This window comes from Lingula anatina, chromosome 2, assembly GCF_051362555.1.
Source record: "Lingula anatina isolate TDL-2025a chromosome 2, LinAna3.0, whole genome shotgun sequence".
In the NCBI taxonomy this organism is placed as follows: domain Eukaryota; kingdom Metazoa; phylum Brachiopoda; class Lingulata; order Lingulida; family Lingulidae; genus Lingula; species Lingula anatina.
In genome coordinates, this window is record NC_141768.1 from 755131 (window position 1) to 774580 (window position 19450).

General features: G+C 34.2%; 1 protein-coding gene and 2 long non-coding RNA genes across 5 annotated transcripts in view; 2 read left to right on the forward strand and 1 right to left on the reverse strand.

The window, feature by feature from the left end:
* LOC106152829 (uncharacterized) overlaps window positions 1-18022 on the forward strand; it is a 54287-nt gene extending 36265 nt beyond the window's left edge. For all 3 annotated transcript variants that reach the window (XM_087006396.1, XM_087006395.1, XM_087006397.1), the window contains one exon: window positions 15488-18022. In XM_087006396.1, coding sequence (XP_086862522.1) covers window positions 15488-15494 — 7 coding nt within the window. In that variant the 3' untranslated portion in view covers window positions 15495-18022. The remainder of the gene's footprint in view (window positions 1-15487) is intronic.
* LOC147763302 (uncharacterized) lies at window positions 3-6212 on the forward strand. Its single transcript, XR_015333158.1, has 2 exons — window positions 3-5126; window positions 5445-6212. It is a non-coding gene; the product is annotated as an uncharacterized LOC147763302 (long non-coding RNA).
* On the reverse strand, window positions 6145-7767 carry LOC147763303 (uncharacterized). Its single transcript, XR_015333156.1, has 3 exons — window positions 7342-7767; window positions 6873-7025; window positions 6145-6561 (listed from the first exon to the last, which is right to left on the reverse strand). It is a non-coding gene; the product is annotated as an uncharacterized LOC147763303 (long non-coding RNA).
* Window positions 18023-19450: the final 1428 nt, after the last annotated feature.

Sequence of the window (19450 nt, forward strand, 5' to 3'; positions counted from 1 at the left end):
TGACCACTTAGAACATTCTTTTAACTTTTCTATTGTGTTTCTATCTTGTTTTTTTTTTTTTTTTTTTTTTTATCCATCATGAACTGAACTTTGCAATGTTTCAGTCCTCATATCTCCAAAACTGGCAGAGATACGCTGAAAGTTACTAATTGAACTTGAATAGGAAGTCATATACTGACAATCTAACTGTGACCTTAAAATTGAGCTTAGACCTACTATTTATCATGAACTGAACTTAACAACTTTTTTATCCAATATATCTCCAAAACTAGCAGAGATATGCCCAGAGTTACTACTGAACTTGAATAGAATGTCATATACTGGCAATCTAACTGTGATCATGTATTTGACCTTTACTTACTTTTTGCCATGACCCACACTTCACAAATTTGGATTTAAACTTTTACTTTTCCCAGTCTGCGACGTTAAGCACTAGCCCGAGGCAATTGCCCACCTAAAGTGGCACCGGCCTAGTAAAAAAGTTGAAATTTTATAAAGCACTAGCCCGAACGGGCTAGTTGTAATTTTGAACCTATTTTAACACTCAGTAACATTTCAAAAATATAAGTCGCCAGTCTTCTTTGTCCCTGCCTCTAATTTGACGTTTCTAGATAGTATAATATGCTTCTCAGTTGAAAAAACTCACACATAGCTCTAACTATTGAATATTGATTAGTTGCTATAAATAACTTTACTATAGTTATTTATAGCAGCAGTCTGTCTGATCAGTGTGTAGGCATCTTTTTATTCGACCAGTTTGTTGTCATGACTACAAATTGCTGTCAATCAAGAAACTGGATCAGACCGGAATTCCTTGGTACTAGCAACAGGTTTTGTCAAAACAACACTGTCTCCGAAGCAAGTGTAATGTATGCATTATTTCATAGCACATTTAGGTTAGGACCACTTAGCAGACTGAGGGGTGGAGTATTCCATTTCCTTTTTTGTTTATATTTTTTATTTATAATTTTAATATCCACGAATAAATACATTTTCCTTTGCATATTGCCTTTTAAAAACAATAAGACCCTGGCAGTTACATAAATACCCTATGAACTATTCTTGACAATGTGGGATAGTTCGGTTTATGTCATGGCTACCCCTCCACACTTTGTCCTGGTAAAGTCCTTGAAAAGTTGTTTTTACAAATATATAACTAAAAGAATTGTAACCAAAAAAATGTAAGATGTTTGTTTAATTACCCTTACAGCACCTATGTATTTTAAATTAGAAGTAGCATTATATACCGATGTAATTGGAAATAAATTGTCAGAAAAGAGCCGTTGTCAATAAAAAGAATAGGAATTAAAAAAAAAAAACGATTTTGATTGCATATAATAAATGGAAAAAAAAAGGCATTATAAAAATATAAAAAGTAAGGATAACTATATTCAGTTTTACAAATTTAAAAAAAGAATTTTTATGTACAGACACAGATGTGTCTGTACATATTGCCATCACCTGCGTCTGTCGTCGCCATCACCGATGCCGGCGCCGTGCACTTTCCTTTTAAACACGATAAGTGGAGGGCAGTTTTACTTTTTGGCTTTATATTTACAGAGCTGATGAATATTCATAAAACGCAGGTCAAGTTCGAAAATCAGCATGATCAGGCCATAATTATAGAAGTTATGCTGTTTTTATGTACAGACACAGTCGCCGTTGCCGTGCACTTTAACCGTAAACACGATAAGTGAAAAACCGTTTTACCTTTTGGCTTGAAAGTTACAGAACTGATGAATATTCATAATACGCTGGTCAAGTTCGAAAATCAGCATGATCAGGCTATTTTTAGGGAAGTTATGCTGTTTTTTCAATTTTTCAGCATATATGCAACATCGTGAACACGATAAGTGAAAAACCGTTATACCTTTTGGCTTGAAAGTTACAGAACTGATGAATATTCATAATACGCCGGTCAAGTTTGAAAATCAGCATGATCGGGTCATTTTTAGGGAAGTTATGCTTTTTTTCACTTTTTTCAGCATATATGCAACACCGTAAACACGATAAGTGGAAAACAGTTTTACCTTTTGGTTTGAAACTTACAGAACTGATGAGTATTTATAATACCCAGGTCAAGTTCGAAAATCAGCATGATAGAGCCTTTTTTATGGAAGTTATGCTGTTTTTTCATTTTTTTCAGCATATATGCAACACTGATAACACAATATAAGAAAAACAGATAGGCCAATTGTCATTGTACTCACAGGAGTGGTCAATCTTACTAAAACATAGGTTGAGTATGAAAATCAGCATAATCGGGCCAATATTTTAGAAGTTATGCTTTTTTTTCACATTTCCGCAGATTCAATTCTTAGGAATGTTAATAGTCTCATTATTGAACTAATAAGATACGTAAAAGTGTTTGTTTCACATTTCCTGCATTTTTACAACATTGTCAGGTGATTTTGTAAAAATGATGGTAAATTTGTTATCGTGTATTGTGTAATGAAGTGTCAAAAATGGAAATAAACACATATCATTGCAGTTTGTCAGATTCAATCATCCACTATGCTCAGAATCTTAGAATGGAGGAAATTGGACATATAACACTGTTCTATTGATATATTTCCCATCTCATCAATTTTCTTAGTTGGTCATATAAAAATGGCAGTAAATTGTTAATTTTGTTTTATGTTAAATAAGTGTTAAAAATGAAAATAAACCCATTTCAGAAAAGTGCTGTCTTGTTTACATTTTGGCATTTTCAAGATGTGACTTTGAAGTTCCATGGTCCTGAAGACCTTTGCTAGTCACATTTTCTGAATATCCATGATTCTAATATTTTATTATTAAAAATTGATGGTCATTATGCTGTTAAACATTATGTAATATTGCATCAAAATTTGAAAAAAACCTACTTTGGGCACTGCTCCCATGATGACCATTTAAGAAAAACCATGTCACTTACTGTTCTCAAACAGTACAGTAAATATGTACAGATGTGTCAAAAATGTGTCTGTACATATTGCCATCACCTGCGTCTGTCTTTGCCGTCACCGCCGTCACCTGCACCTTGCACTTTCATTGTAAACATGATAAGTGGAAGGCAGTTTTACTTTTGGGCTTTATATTTACAGAGCTGATGAATATTCATAAAACGCAGGTCAAGTTCGAAAATCAGCATGATCGGGCCATTATTGTAGAAGTCATGCTTTTTTTCACTTTTCAGTATATTTCACATATTGGCATTTTCAAGGTGTGACTTTGAAGTTCTACATGCTTGAAGACCCATGCTAGTCACATTTTCTGAAAATCCATGATACGTATATTTTATTATTAAAAATCGAGGGTCATTATGCTGTTAACCAATATGTAATATTGCATCAGAATAGAAGAAAACAATTATGGGTGCTGCTGCCATGATGACCATTATGGGAAAACCATGTTACTTATGATTGCCAAATGTTCAAAAAAGAAATGCAGGACTAAAATGCAGCCTGGGTTGTAGTCTAGTAGCCAGAACGCTAACCCTGCAATGTTTTTTCCTGTAAACTTTTTTCGCTGAAATGCATTCTTTAGGTCGAGAGAAGCAAAATTAGTTTGGTTGCTATTTCCTAGACCTTGAGCATTTTTCAATATGGCTGTCAATTTATGAGAAAAAGTAGAAAAACGAGCAGAAGTCGCCGGGTAAACTTTATTGACAGCTTTTTTGAACGTATATCCTATCAGGAGAGCACAACAGTACTAGTGAATACACTTAAGCCCGTTACATATAGCAAAAAAGCCAAAATGGCCGCCAAAACATATGGCAGAAAGTAAAAACAGCTGCAAAATAAGTTCGTTTTTTGCAAATTAAGTCTTATTAAAAACATTTCCGCCTTTTCTATTTATGTCCATTATGATAATTTGTTAGTCATGATCCTAAACTCTCAGAAACTGCTTATTTGTCATTTATCAGATGGTGGCAGACGGTACCATCTCCTGAGAGTCCATTTGCGACTCTGACGAGCCCCATAGTCAAAGCTTGCTATGTTATATCTTGCAAGCTTTTTTAAGTGCCATTTCACGAGAGAATCAACCAAATAGCGGCAAGGTGGGGGTCAACAGATTCAACCCAAATTTTCTGTGTTTGATAACTGTTACAAAAGATGTTGAAAGCACACTTTAAAAAAATTCTGAAAATTCTGGAAAAAATAGATATTGCCATCTGAAATTTGGGGGTCCTGACTACACAAAATATCGTAACAAAAGTAGTGGAAGTTTGCTTGTAAATTCCATGAAGGATTTGACATTTCAGCCTTAACTATTCCCTTTTTCTAAGGATCCATGCCAAGACCTTTCGGATGATATGTGACTAAATTGTCAATCACGTTGCTATAGTAACGAAATTGGCCCGTGAAAAGAGGGTACAAAATCAAGGTAAAAAATCAGCACTTGCCGATTGGCAAATTTAGCCTAACACGGCGTCAAATTTGAATAAAATAAGACAATTTTTGAACAGTTAAGCACTTGAGCTTTGTAATTACGCAATAAAAAATACTGCACCTCGTCAGGATACGTTGGGGTGGACGTCTAGAATGAGGGGTGTGAGCGGTGAGTTACGCGGTTGTTCATTTCTATGGTACTGTTGAAATACGCCTGGTTTTTATTAATCGTACTTTTTGCTTATGTTAACACAAATGACAATACTCTAAATAGTTTTCCGAATGATTAGCGTCGTTGTAATTGGTTTCAAGACCAAGAAAATAGTTCGAAACTTACGTCCATAACTCTGCGTGCTTCCTCACAATCAACATGGCGGAAAGATGTGGACGTCGGTGTGAGAAGTCAATATTTTTGATGCAGAAAAGGGAGCATGCGGACTTAAACCTGTCTACAAATATCAGACGAGTTGTATCTTGCTTCGGGAGTGAACCAGACATGTTGAGAATCATTTACGAAATCTGAATGTGCTTCGCGTCCAGGGTCAAATCAGGGATGATAGGGAGCACATTCTTCAGACGCTCCGAGTGTGAGCTACTGAGCCTAATGGTATATTTCGACTAGGGACGGAATAGACTCAATCCAGAGAGTGCCAACACCCACTTCACACAAAGAAAGGAAAACCCTTTGCTAACCAAGCGACTGGCGTCTAGATTTCAAAGATTTGTTTGCCCTACTCACTAGGCCTAGGGTATGAGGTAAATAAGATTCTGTGCCATTCCTTAGATTCATCATCCTTTATATGTCTTATTAGTTTTACTGAAAAAAAAACCCTTCATTCTGCTTATTATATGCGTTTCTCTTTGAAAAATATTGTTGTTTAGTATTCCAATCAATGTTTGTTTCAATATCATTGATGTTTGTTGTGATAATTCTAAAGCTTGAAATGTGGATTTTATCATTGCTAGATAGGACCCTGCTAATAAAAAGCCTTTCATCTGGGTAAATTTTATAGTTTCCAGAAAATTGTAAGCAAGGATAAATATGTAAAATTATATTTTCATTTTGTTTTTCAGATTAACTGAGTGGAGAAAGCCAGTTAGAACTGGGTTGCAGTTATATTTCTGCTAGATAAATCTGTCTGCCAGCTGAAAACTAACATGGATAGCTTTGGAGAAATATTAGTTTAGATGTTGTTGGGTACTATCACTGTGCTCCAACATTTTGTCCATAATGATACCAGCTTTATCTGAACAGACAGGCTTCTTTGTTCAGCACAAGCAGGAGAGGACAAATGTGAACAAAAATTGCTCCCCTTGAAGTCTCATAAGAAAGGATGAATAAAAAACAAAGAAGAAACTGTTAAACAAGGATGCATAACTGAGTGTTCAGCAAATCATTGGTTATTTTTCATGTTTTTAAAATCTGTTTATCTGTGGAGTTGGATCAACCTATGTGGGATAATATTTCATTGGGAACAAGCCATATGGCTGATGCAGAATGTTATATAAGCATGCAATGTCAGCATCCCCTTTAAAAATATACATAATGCTCCACAGTGTTTCCATTGTAAACTATTACATTTTTATCTTTGGAGCAAGGTGGTACTTTTTATGTTACTTTTCATTTTTAAAAATTATTATTGAAGCACTCATTTCAGGTGCATGATAGCTGTTTTTATTCATTTCCATTTCTCATTCAAAGAAAATCAGATTGCTTAAAGATAATGATATATATTTTATTGTAATTTTGAAAATTTAAAAAAAGCACCAAAAAAATACACTGTACAACCTTTTATTAGACTAAAAAGGTCTTGCACAAATATATATAAAGTAGCAGATTTATGTGTTTAGTTGTTCTTGAATCTGCACTTTCATAACAGGCTATCAGTGTGTTAATGGTACTGCTTTCCTCATCTGCTTTCTGAATATCTCTCCATACAGCTTCTTCATGACCAGGTGACAAACAATTCAGAACCAAGTTGATGCCTTCTCTTGCTTTCTGTTTGTAATACCTTCTCGTTCTTGGGGCAGTTGACCTATAGCTGGTTCAAACCCACCACGAAGAAGAAAATTATTCAAATTCCCCAGATCCTGGCTTTACAGGTGTAGAGGCCCAAGAAGCTTCGAGGTCTGTCCTCCCATTACTTTGTGAGCTGCTGCTGCCTGACACTGGCATGTCTAACCTTGCACGCTGAAAACAGAGATTCTTTGGTTATTGTAACCTTAATAATGGGAGAGGTGAAAAAAGAATTGGTGTGCCTAAATAAAAGAAGCTTTTCATATCAAATCTTCAATAAACCATCTAATGGTCACAAACCTCAAAGTCCTGATTTACAAACTAACTCGATACTTTAACAATGTAAAAACAGACTGAGTGATTTACAAAATCTCTACTTTAATATGAAAACAGTGGAGGAATTGCTATATAGTTATATCAGTAGTGTGCACCTTTATAATTACAGTATTGCTAAAACTATGCATGGAAATGATATTATAACTTACATCAGTTTCTTCTTGGGCTGAAGAAAGTTCAGACATAGAAGCCACAGTTGTATGTTTAGTTGCTGTATACTTCTCATGGTGACAAGGGGACCTTCAGACTATCGAGACGTACCTGTGACGGGCAGTCTCTTTCTCTTTACACCTTTTACAGAGCTGAAAAAAGAATGGTATCACCTTTCAAATAAGTATCAGTCAAATATACTATTTAAATTTCTACAACATTAATAAAAAGTTGTTTCATAATATATATATATATATTTATGTATGTGCACAAACAATCATTGAATACATGCAAGTGAGTTACTCTAATATAAATGTTCCATTTCTCAATTATTTCGTATAAAAAATTATGCTAAACGATCTCCTATCATTGGAGAGTGTATATATAAACTGGTTATAAAATTTGTTATGGTTTTTCCATTGTTGGAAAACTACAATTACATGTAGCTGACATAGCCATTATACTTACATGACCCTACTGGACCAACACACCAAAATCTAGTTTCAGCTCCTTGGAAATCTCGAAGCCAATTGCTTTGTAAGAAGAGGGTTTCCCTTTCCCTTTGAGAAGTGGGTGCTGGGACTTTTTGGACGTAGTCCAGTTCGTCCCTAAACGAAACCTGTGTGCTGGACATATTGTTAAGTTGAGTAGTTGGGTCAAAGTCGAAATGGCCGAGCCTGAATAAGCTCCTTTAGCTTGTTTCTGGACATGAAGCACTTTCAGGTTTTTAAGTGGTTTTTAACGTCTCTGGTACACTCCCTAAGCAAAACACACCTCCTGTGGTATTGTATGGAATGCTGAGTCCGCACGGTATACTTTCTGCACCAGGAATATTCGCTATCTCACATCTAAGTCCGCCTCCTTCCGCCATGTTGTGTACATTTTGGGGTCAATGACGCAGAGTCATAAACGAAAGTTTCGAAATATTTTCTTTATCCTCTAATCGTTACAATAACCTTTATAATTCGGAAAAAACTTTAGGATATTTTCTATTATGTTAATATAAACAAAAAAGTACGATTTATAAAGATGAGACGCATTTGAACGGCACTATCGACCGGAATCACTGTATAACTCACCGCTCATACCCCTCATTCTAGACGTCCACCCCAACGTATCCTGACGAGGTGCAGTATTTTTTATTGCGTAATTACAAAGCTCAAGTCCTTAACTGTTCAAAAATTGCCTTATTTTATTCAAATTTGACGCCGTGTTAGGCTAAATTTGCCAATCGGCGAGTGCTGATTTTTTACCTTGATTTTGTACCCTCTTTTCACGGGCCAATTTCGTTACTATAGCAACGTGATTGACAATTTAGTCACATATCATCCGAAAGGTCTTGGCATGGATCCTTAGAAAAAGGGAATAGTTAAGGCTGAAATGTCAAATCCTTCATGGAATTTACAAGCAAACTTCCACTACTTTTGTTACGATATTTTGTGTGGTCAGGACCCCCAAATTTCAGATGGCAATATCTATTTTTTCCAGAATTTTCAGAATTTTTTTAAAGTGTGCTTTCAACATCTTTTGTAACAGTTATCAAACACAGAAAATTTGGGTTGAATCTGTTGACCCCCACCTTGCCGATTTTTGGCTGATTTGGTTGATTCTCTCGTGAAATGGCACTTAAAAGAAATTGTTTCATCTGGGTTACAAAACTTAGAGAAGCTTATAAGCTTGACTTTATTTGCCAGTTGATACGTACGAGATATTGACAATTTTTCAAAATTCAAGATGGCCGTCAATTTGTTATGTGAATAGCGAGAGCCATACATTCAAATAAAAAAAATAATGCTTCACTCCATTGTTCATCATTGCATATTTATATTTATATCCATGCAAAGTGCGATCATTTATTTCATTTTTGCAAGTTATTTTAATAAAAAAAGGCCTCCAAAACATAATGGAAGGGCAAAGAAACAACTGTAAAACTACAAGGCTTTTAACTGAAATAGACTTTAACTGGAACAAATATAAATACATATATAAAGTGAAAAACGATATACCTTCGTTCAAGACACAGCACACACTAAAACATATTTTTAGGTTAAATGGTACGAAAAACGAAAACCAATATGTCCGTCAATGCTGCTCTATGATCAAACCAAACATTGATTGCTGATATCTCAGCCCTGACAACTAGTTTTTCATTCTAAATAAAAAATTAATAAAAGGTATTATCATTCTTGTATGTGTAAACTAAATCATTTTGCAATAAAAAAAGCGTCAAATCATTTTCTTCAGGTTGGATTATTCTTTTCCTTTTTTTGTAAACATTTTAAATATTTTAACAGCTATGGGTAAAGGTATTTTTGTTGTTTAACAATGAATTTTATTATAAATAACCGAGATCCAAGCGGGGGTATACAAACCCAGAGGTTAGGGCCCATGAGGTCAGCTATTCTGGACAACGTGACATAGTACGGGGATATGCGAGGGCTATCCATCGACATCATGTATTCGAAATGTTGTTTTTGCCAATATATACTTACAGATAATGGAAGCTTTGAGATAGTAATGTATGCATTTTTCTACTTGTAGGGTAGATGTAATTATTCATTGTGCATGTATTGATGACGTAGTGCTCGGGTAGTTAAGATAATGATGAGTTGTCATGTTGCCATGGTTCATTGCACATGGGTAAGCTTTTTTTTTTTGTTGCAAAAATGGACCAAATACACATTGAGCAATACTAAGTGGGCATCTGCACATTTTGAGGATTGGTTTTGGAGGCCTATAAAGGCCCAAAATAGGCCACCGATGTTGTTAGTCCAGTGAACGGAATCATGCCATGTCTATCATGTGAACAACGTACATCTCTGGGCAATGGGTGTGAAGGGAGTCTGATTTGAGCTATAATGTATGGGCTGTTCCCACCCCACAATCAGGAACCTGGTTGAATACCACAACATGCCAGGCTCTGTTAGCGATATACCGCAGCCAGGGCGAGAGAGTGTCAACTCCAGACCAGGATCGCTACACCAGGTTGTATCAGCTACGGGTCCAGTTTCGCCATGCCAGTCTTACATACAAGAAGCACCCGGCAGGAACAACAACCGGAGCAGCAGCGCTTGCTGGCGGTCAACCGATGGTGGTCGTTGATGGCAACATGCCAGTAACTGCTCGTCACTACATAGATCAGATCCTGCAACCTCACATAACCTCGTTCATGCAGCAGAAAACTGATATCACCTTTTCCCAACAGGACATGACCCGTTCACATTGGGCAAAAATGATCCAAGTGTAGCTGGAGTCCCAAAGGTGGATGTCCTACCCCGGCCTGTCTATTTTCCGGATATGAATCCGATTGAACACTTCTGATACTACATATATCTTGTATCTTGGCCGTCCGTTGGCCAAGGCAGCAGCTGATCGAGGCACTACGACAAGGCTGGAATAGGATTCCACACGACACCATCCCATCCACATTGATTGCCCAAGCATGCGCTAACAGATCGCGCCTGCATCGAAGCAAGCGGAGATCGTACCGGCTATTGACCGTTGTGACTTTGTGTTGGGCTGGTGCCATTTTTGTTTTGAAACTATTCATGAAACTTCAGATTTTTGGTTCTGTATACCAATATCCTAAACAAAAGATTCATATGAAAATAATCCAGTTTAGAGCTTCAAAATAACAATTATTTTGAAAAATATGGCCTCAAAAATTTTAATGGCTGTCAGTATATAACCAAAAGATTTGTAAGATGTTTTGCTTATTGACTCTTTAAAATGTAAAGTGAAAAAAGTGCTGTAATAAGAAAAACTAGAAATGCTGTTATATACTGATGAAATATTCTTACACGTGCCAATCTCAATAAAAAGAATGGGAAGTTTTAAAGCTAAATTTTATGTACATACTGAAAAACTTATGATAAAGATATAAAATCAAAATATTAAGGTATGATCAATATAAAAACAAAAACGAAAAAAAAAAGGTTAATATTTTGACAAAAGTTAAATTAAATTACACTCACCCCCCTCCCACCCCCTGTCCCCACCAACAGACTTGGTTGGACTCCATGTAAATATAAGAGTCCCAATTGCAGTTTAACATTTTGGACTCCCTGTGCCCAAATTCCTGCAGAACCCCCTGTTGGCCCTTGATAAACTTTCTGTATTAAAAGGAGAACTTACGTAATGGTCAGTCCTATCAATGATCCTCTTTTATAGAGTCTTAGTATAACTGTACCTTACAAGTACACTTTTTCAATAAATAACAGGGTTAGATATATTTTATGCTGTTTTTTCACTTTTCAGCATATTTTTCACATTTCCTAAGATTCAATTCTTAGGCATGTTAACAGTCTCATTATTAAACTAATAAGATACGTAAAAGTTTTTTTGACATTTCCTGCATCTTTACAACATTGTTAGTTGATTTTGTGAAAATGATGGTAAACTTGTTACCGTGTATTGTGTAATAAAGTTTCAAAAAATGGAAATAAACTCATATCATTGCAGTTTGTCAGATTCAATCATTCACTATGTTCAGAATCTCAGAATGGAAGAAATTGGACATTTAACACTGCTCTTTTGATATTTTTCCATCTCATCAATTTTTTTAGTTGATCATATAAAAATGGCAGTAAACTGTTAATTTTGTTTTATGTTAAAAAATGTTAAAAATGGAAAAAAACCATCACAGAACAGTGCTGTCTTGTTTACATTTTGGCATTTTCAAGTTGTGACTTTGAAGTTCCATGGGCCTGAAGACCTTTGCTAGTCACATTTTCTGAATATCCATGATACTAATATTTTATTATTAAAAATTGATGGTCATTATGCTGTTAAACATTATGTAATATTGCATCAAAATTTGAAAAAAACCTATTTTGGGCACTGCTCCCTTGATGACCATTTAAGAAAAACCATGTCACTTACTGTTCTCAAACTTACAGGAAAGAAACATGGGACTAAAATATAGCTTCAGTAGGCAATGCAATCTGCCAGTTAAACAGTTTTTTTGTGAAAATTTAATTTTTCACATATTGGCATTTTCAAGGTGTGACTTTGAAGTTCCGCAGGCTTGAAGACCCATGCTTGTCACATTTTCTGAAAATCCATGATACGTATACTTTATTATTAAAAATTGATTGTCTTTATGCTGGTAACCATTATGTAATATTGCATCAGAATAGAAGAAAACACAATTTTGGGTGCTGCTGCCATGATGACCATTATGGGAAAACCATGTTACTTATGATTGCCAAACTTTCAAAAAAGAAATACAGGACTAAAATGCAGCCTGAGTTGGAAAAGCAGTCTTATTGACTTCTTTTTCTGGAAGTTTTACATTTTCAAAGGGTGAACTCCCATGGGCCTGAAGCCTTATGTTTGTTACACATTTTACTTACATTGGTATTACCTGTTGAGCATAATTAGAATTTGATGTTGAATTTGCAGTTTAACATAATGTACTTTTGCATCAGAATTGACAGTAGCCTATTTTGTTATTTCCTGCTTTTTGTCTGTACATTTGACAGCTTTGCTGCCTTGTTATTTTCTGTTTTTGTCTGTACATATGACAGCTTTGCTGCCTTGTTTCACTTTTCAGCATATATGCAACCCTGTAAACACATTTTAAGGAAAACCGTTAGGCCTGTTGTCATGAAACTCAAAGGAGTAATCAATCTTACTAAAACGCAGGTTGAGTTCGAAAATCAGCATAATCGGGGCATTATTTTAGAAGTTATGCTGTTTTTTCACATTTCCTCAAATTCAATTCTTTAACTAATAAGATCATTATTCTCATTATTTAACTAACAAGACACGTAAAAGTGTTTGGTTGACATTTCCTGCATCTTTACAAATTTATTAGTTGATTATGTAAAAATGATGGTAAACTTGTTATCGTGTATTGTGTAATATAGTTTCAAAAATGGAAATAAACTCATATCATTGCAGTTTGTCAGATTCAATCATTCACTATGTTCAGAATCTCAGAATAGAGGAAATTGGACATTTAACACTGCTCTTTTGACATTTTTCCCATCTCATCAATTTTCTTAGTTGATTGTATAAAATGGCAGTAACCTGTTAATTTTGTTTTATGTTAAAAAAAATGGTTAAAAATGGAAAAAAAAACATTTCAGAACAATGCTGTCTTGTTTACATTTTGGCATTTTCAAGTTAAGACTTTGAAGTTCCATGGGCCTGAAGACCTTTGCTAGTCATTTTCTGAATATCCATGATACTAATATTTTATTATTAAAAATTGATGGTCATTATGCTCTTAAACATTATGTAATATTGCATCAAAATTTGAAAAAACCTATTTTGGGCACTGTTCCCATAATGACCATTTGAGAAAAACCATGCCACTTATTGTTCTCAATCAGTACAGTAAATATGTATAGATGTGTCTGTACATATTGCCATCACCTGCGTCTGTCATCGCCGTCACTGTCGCTGGCGCCGTGCACTTTCATTGTAAACACGATAAGTGGAAGGCAGTTTTACTTTTTGGCTGTATATTTACAGAGCTGATGAATATTCATAAAACGCAGGTCAAGTTCGAAAATCAGCATGATCGGGCCATTATTGTAGAAGTTATGCTTTTTTTTTCACTTTTCAGCATATATGCAACACTGTAAACACATTTCAAGGAAAACCGATAGGCCTGTTGTCATGAAACTCACAGGAGTAATTGATCTTACTATAACGCAGGTCAAGTTCGAAAATCGGCATGATCGGGCCATTATTTTAGTAGTTATGCTTTTTTTTCACTTTTCAGCATATACGCAACACTGTAAACACAATATAAGAAAAACAGATAGGCCAATTGTCATTAAACTCACAGGAGTGGTCATTCCTGCTAAAACGCAGGTTGAGTCAAAAATCAGCATAATCGGGCCATTATTTTAAAGAAATGCCGTATTTTCACATTTCCTCAGATTCAATTCTTAGGCATGTTAACAGTTTCATTATTTAATTAGTAAGACACGTAAAAGTGTTTGGTTGACATTTCCTGCATCTTTACAACATTATTAGTTGATTATATAAAAATGATGGTAAACTTGTTATCGTGTATTGTGTAATAAAGTTTCAAAAATGGAAATAAACTCATATCATTGCAGTTTGTCAGATTCAATCATTCACTATGTTCAGAATCTCAGAATGGAAGAAATTGGACATTTAACACTGCTCTATTGATATTTTTCCCATCTCATCAATTTTCTTAGTTGATCATATAAAAATGGCAGTAATCTGTTAATTTTGTTTTATGTTAAAAATTGTTAAATTTGGAAAAAAAAAAAAAAAACATTTCAGAACAGTGCTGTCTTGTTTACATTTTGGCATTTTCAAGTTGTGACTTTGAAGTTCCATGGGCCTGAAGACCTTTGCTAGTCACATTTTCTGAATATCCATAATACTAATAATTTATTATTAAAATTGATGGTCATTATGCTGTTAAACATTATGAAATATTGCATCAAAATTTGAAAAAAAAAAAACTATTTTGGGCACTGCTCCCAGGATGACCATTTAAGAAAAACCATGTCACTTACTGTTCTCAAACTTACAGGAAAGAAACATGGGACTAAAATACAGCTTCAGTAGGCAATGCAGTCTGTTTGGTAATTCTTACTGCTAGTTAAACAGTTTTTTTGTGAAAATTTAATTTTTCACATATTGGCATTTTCAAGGTGTGACTTTGAAGTTCCACAGGCTTGAAGACACATGCTAGTCACATTTTCTGAAAACCCATTGAAAAATTGACAGTCATTATGCTGTTAACCATTATGTAATATGGCATCAGAATAGAAGAAAACACAATTTTGGGTGCTGCTGCAATGATGACCATTATGGGAAAAACATGTTACTTATGATTGCCAAACTTTCAAAAAAGAAATTCAGTACTAAAATGCAGCCTGAGTTGGAAAAGCAGTCTAATTGGCTTCTTTTTCTGGAAGTTATACATTTTCAAAGTGTGAACTTGTTACACATTTTACTTACATTGATATTACCTGTTGAGCATAATTAAAATTTGATGTTGAATTTGCAGTTAAACATAATGTACTTTTGCATCAGAATTGACTGTAGCCTATTTTGTGCATAGTTATTTCCTGTTTTTTTGTCTGTACATTTGACAGCTTTGCTGCCTTGTTTCAATATTAAAAGAATTAAATATATTCTTAATTAATTTTACCACCCCATCAACTGGAAATTAACCTGATTGACTTTGTTATTCACTTGCTCTACTTCTTTAATACGTTTTATAAGAAAGTTCAGTATGGTACCACAACTCTTTACAACATCTGCACAAACTTTTTTAATGAATTATTTAAATTGGGCTAGTGTTTTTTTGGTTCGGGCTAGTAAAGTTTGAGAGTCTGCTAGCCCGAAGTAGTCTAAAAAGTTTTTGGCACAGACTGTTTTCCCCATGATTTTGTTTTAAATGGTAATTTTTAACAAAAATACTGAGAACTTTTCTTTACTGCATTTTGTAGAGCTTGTCAAGCACAACACTGTAGATGGTGTCCCTTTTTTTCTGCGAATGGACTTGCTCCAGCTGGTGGTACAATACCTGGAGTCGGTATCACCTGTCTTATCCTCCAGTTGCTTTTCTGGTGATTATTTTTGTTGATTTCTTAAATATTTTTCTCTTTTTCAGCCACTAATGGAAGGCATCAGCAAGAACAATGGGTCTAATAAAATCTGAAGTTACTGTATACTGAATCTGAGCCATGCTTTGTGGATAACTAAGAATTAACACTTTTTGCAAATGTTACACAAAATTTATACATTTTTTTTTGTTATTTACAACAGGCTGCAGGTTATTTTCTTATAGAACTGCTGACAAACTAACTTTGTTTAATCTTGCTGCCCTGAAAAAGATACCACAGAAAACTGCATATGTGGCTGTAAGGTTAAGGGCTAGGCTGCTTCTCGGATTATTGAACTGAAGATGGTCATGATTTTATCAGGTGTTCTGGCCTTGGCAGTGCTTCTGGAAAATGATTTTGCCTGTTAGAAAATAACAACAAAATGTTGAATATATTGGGATCTTTGGCTATATTTACCTTTTTTTATAGAATGATTTTGATTTCAAAATGATACAGGTTGTTTCACAGAAGGAGACCAATTTATCTATGCAGAAAAATATTGTCGATGTTGACGTGTATCCTAAGGGTTAATTCCCACAGACACCATCAGTCCAAGAAGATCCATCCAACTCTGTGGGGACTCTTACTGAGTGCAGTGACTCTCCTCTTGTTTCCATCGGACTTGTATAATCATCAGGGCCCAGTTTACTAAACACTAGATACTTTTGTCTCTAGTGGTTAAAAATGCTGCTTTTCTCAGGATCACTGTCCAGAGGACAACAATTTTATTCAGTGGATGGGGTTAATGAAACTGGGCCCAGCTTTTTCCTATTCTATTCAATGTCAGGAGGCTTGTCATTTGGTTAAGCTGATTGCACTCAGCAAAAGTTCCCTCAGAGTTCTATTGATCTATGCAGACCAATGACATCTGTTGGAATGCCCCCTAAAACAGACCTTGTTAATTTAAACTTGTTCACAAAGCATGTTTCTCTTCAGTGTACCAATGTTACTCCTGTGTGAGAACCAAGAACATACACAGGACTAGTGCAACATTTGGCCATGAAGTATACTTAATTTATAGTAACTTAAAAATTAGTTCTGTATAAGTCCAAAGCATATACAGGATTTCTGTGAACAGAAGTGAAAAACAAATTGTTCACTAATTTTTTTCAAATAATTTTTTTAATGGCTTGTTGCATATTATTTATGAAGAGGCCTTTTGTCATTTTATTTTTTTTTTATTTATTTTTTTTTTGGTTGTAGTTTTAGATCATCTAGCTGTGTAATACAATTTTTAAAATGTTTCATTCTGCGTATAAATTGTTGACTTAAATTGTTACTTAAAATTTGTGAAATTATTTGTCCTGAATTTATTACTTATCAAGTTGACTACTGAGTTATTCACATTTTGGCCATGAAGAACTTAAACTGTGAGCACATTCAGACAAACAGATCTGCAGATCAAATATGGCTTATCCACTGTTGATCTGTGTATTAACTAAGATTGTAACCAAATGCCACCACTTGTAACCTGTTTGATCTGTTACAGTCTATGGCTTTACATGGCAAATTATGTACTGTGCCAAGCACATTAAGCTTCATTGTAGTTAGTGCTTTTACATAATTGTGAGCGTTGTAAATGGTCACATCAAAGACAGGATAAACATTTTATTTCTTACACAAAGTTTCATATGTAATATTATTCAGTTTGAAATTACATATATTGTATCTTAGTGTTAGTAACATTGTATCTTTGTTCTCTTTTAAGTGCAGACACATGGAATCTGACTGTGTGATTTTGTTTTTATTTACTTTGTAATATTTAAATTAAATTTAAGGGATAACAACTGTTCCTATGAAATTCACGTTTCACAGTAAATACATTGTAAACAATTCAAAGAAATATTATAAATTCTATTTTACCACCAAAACAGCAGTTAACACAATAATTCTTGAATTTGTGCTTGCTATCACATCATGTGACCTCCATAGATGGCTACACTTGGTAATAATCTCTTAGAATATTAGAAAAAAAATGGGGACTAACTTTGAATGTTGGAATGAATTCATTGACCATTGGTCAGTAAATTGTCTTTTACCCCAGGAAAATCCATTTTTTAGCCAAAATGTACAGTTGTTATCCCTTTAAGGTTACTTAGGTTATCTGTCCTCACATTATGTTTTATAAGTTTTATGTAGGCTTACTCATGGTTTACTGATAAGGAATATTCCTAGTTTTAAATCTATTGTTTTGATATTTAGTAGATAATATTGTGAAAGTATGTTTCCATAATATTGTGCGTATTGATGATTGTTCAGAAAACTGAAAGAGCCCGGAACAGTGAAAACATTTTTTAAAATTTTAGGCAGACCATACCTGTTGCTTTAGTGAACATTTTTATTTTTTTGCCTTTAATTCTTTTATTCTGAGTTAATTACCAAAGATTATATATATATATATAATGTTTCCCAGCTTGCTTTCCAGTACTTTGTAACAGTTCATATTAAACACATTAAGTAGTTTCTAGAAATGTCACTGTAACCTGTAGTAGCTTTCATGTAATAAAAACTGCAGAATAAAATTACATTTCTTTTCATTTAAATATAGTTTTAAAAAAAGTACACAGCACACTAGAGAGCATATTCAAACCGTATTTTCGTATTACTTTAAATTTACTGAGTGGCTTTGTTTGGTGAAGAGGTAGCATGAGAATTACAGCAATTTGAAATTGACATTTTTAATGTCTTAGGTGTTTTTATAATAAAAATTATAATTAAAATAGATAAGAATGACTAAAGGTACATTTGAACTGAGCTTTGTTGCAGTATGGGTTCCCAGTAACAAACAAAGACAACACCTACCATTTTCTAATAAGACTCAAAGTTGACATGCCAAGGGATAAACAGTTAATCACATGATCAGCCATAGATATGCTTAATCTGCACCTTCTTAAAATTTTGGTTGCTAATTGACCTACTTATCTGCTTCATTTATATAAATCACAGAAAGCAAGCAGAAAAACCTGTTCAAATTTAATATAATTTTTCTGGTAATATGAAATGACATGTTTGGGTATTTCTCTAAGTAATACTATATGGTGGCATTTGATTGGTTTGGGGGTAATGATTTGACATGTGCATCTTAAATGTTTAACAGAATAGATTATAAGTATGAAAGAAAAAAAATGAAAACCTTGACACTGAAATCTCGTCTCATCATCATACACAATATCTCAGTGGCAGATGTATGACAGAATCTGCTATAACATTTGACAAATCAAAGATTATATTCCCTGAAGCCAAGCAGATTGTAAAAGTTTACCAAAACAACTGGTGGTTCCAATAAACCTGCTGGAAAACAGATAAAAATAAAAATCGTGTAAAGTTCATATTTAACCACCAGCAAGAGAACATAAGACTGATCCTTTAAAAAAAAAAAAAAAGTTCCACATAATTACAAAATGGTATAACATACAGGAAAGAAACATCTTACTTATCAAAGTGACAGGTGCATGCTGATAATACCATGATACAATTTGTAATCTCTTTAAATTGATACTTTTTGCTTATTAGTACACGAACAAAACAGCCAACTCTGTTTTTTTTTTTCCTCCAAATTCTAAAATAAATATCAATTAAGCTTATTAACTTAGATCTACGGTTTATTAACTTATTACATATTATAATATATATTAAAGGTTCAGATAATAAACAAGACATCTTTTGATGTATGCCATGCTATAATCTTTATTAAAAATTATCGTTTTTTTCGAGATTATTAATTGTTTAGTTCCATTGCCTCGCTTTCAAAAAATTAGAACTGGCGCTCCAAACACGACGGAGGAAGTTTTTTTAAAATATTTATATTGGCCCATTTTGCCTTAATTGGCATCAGAATATCCTCGCAGCATTGCTACAATTAACCTTCCTACGATTTTAATGCATTTTGCAATATCATTTTCAATCTGCCACATGGAGCATTTTATTTATTCAGAGTGGGGGTGGAGTGGTGCCCCCCCCCCCCCCCCCCC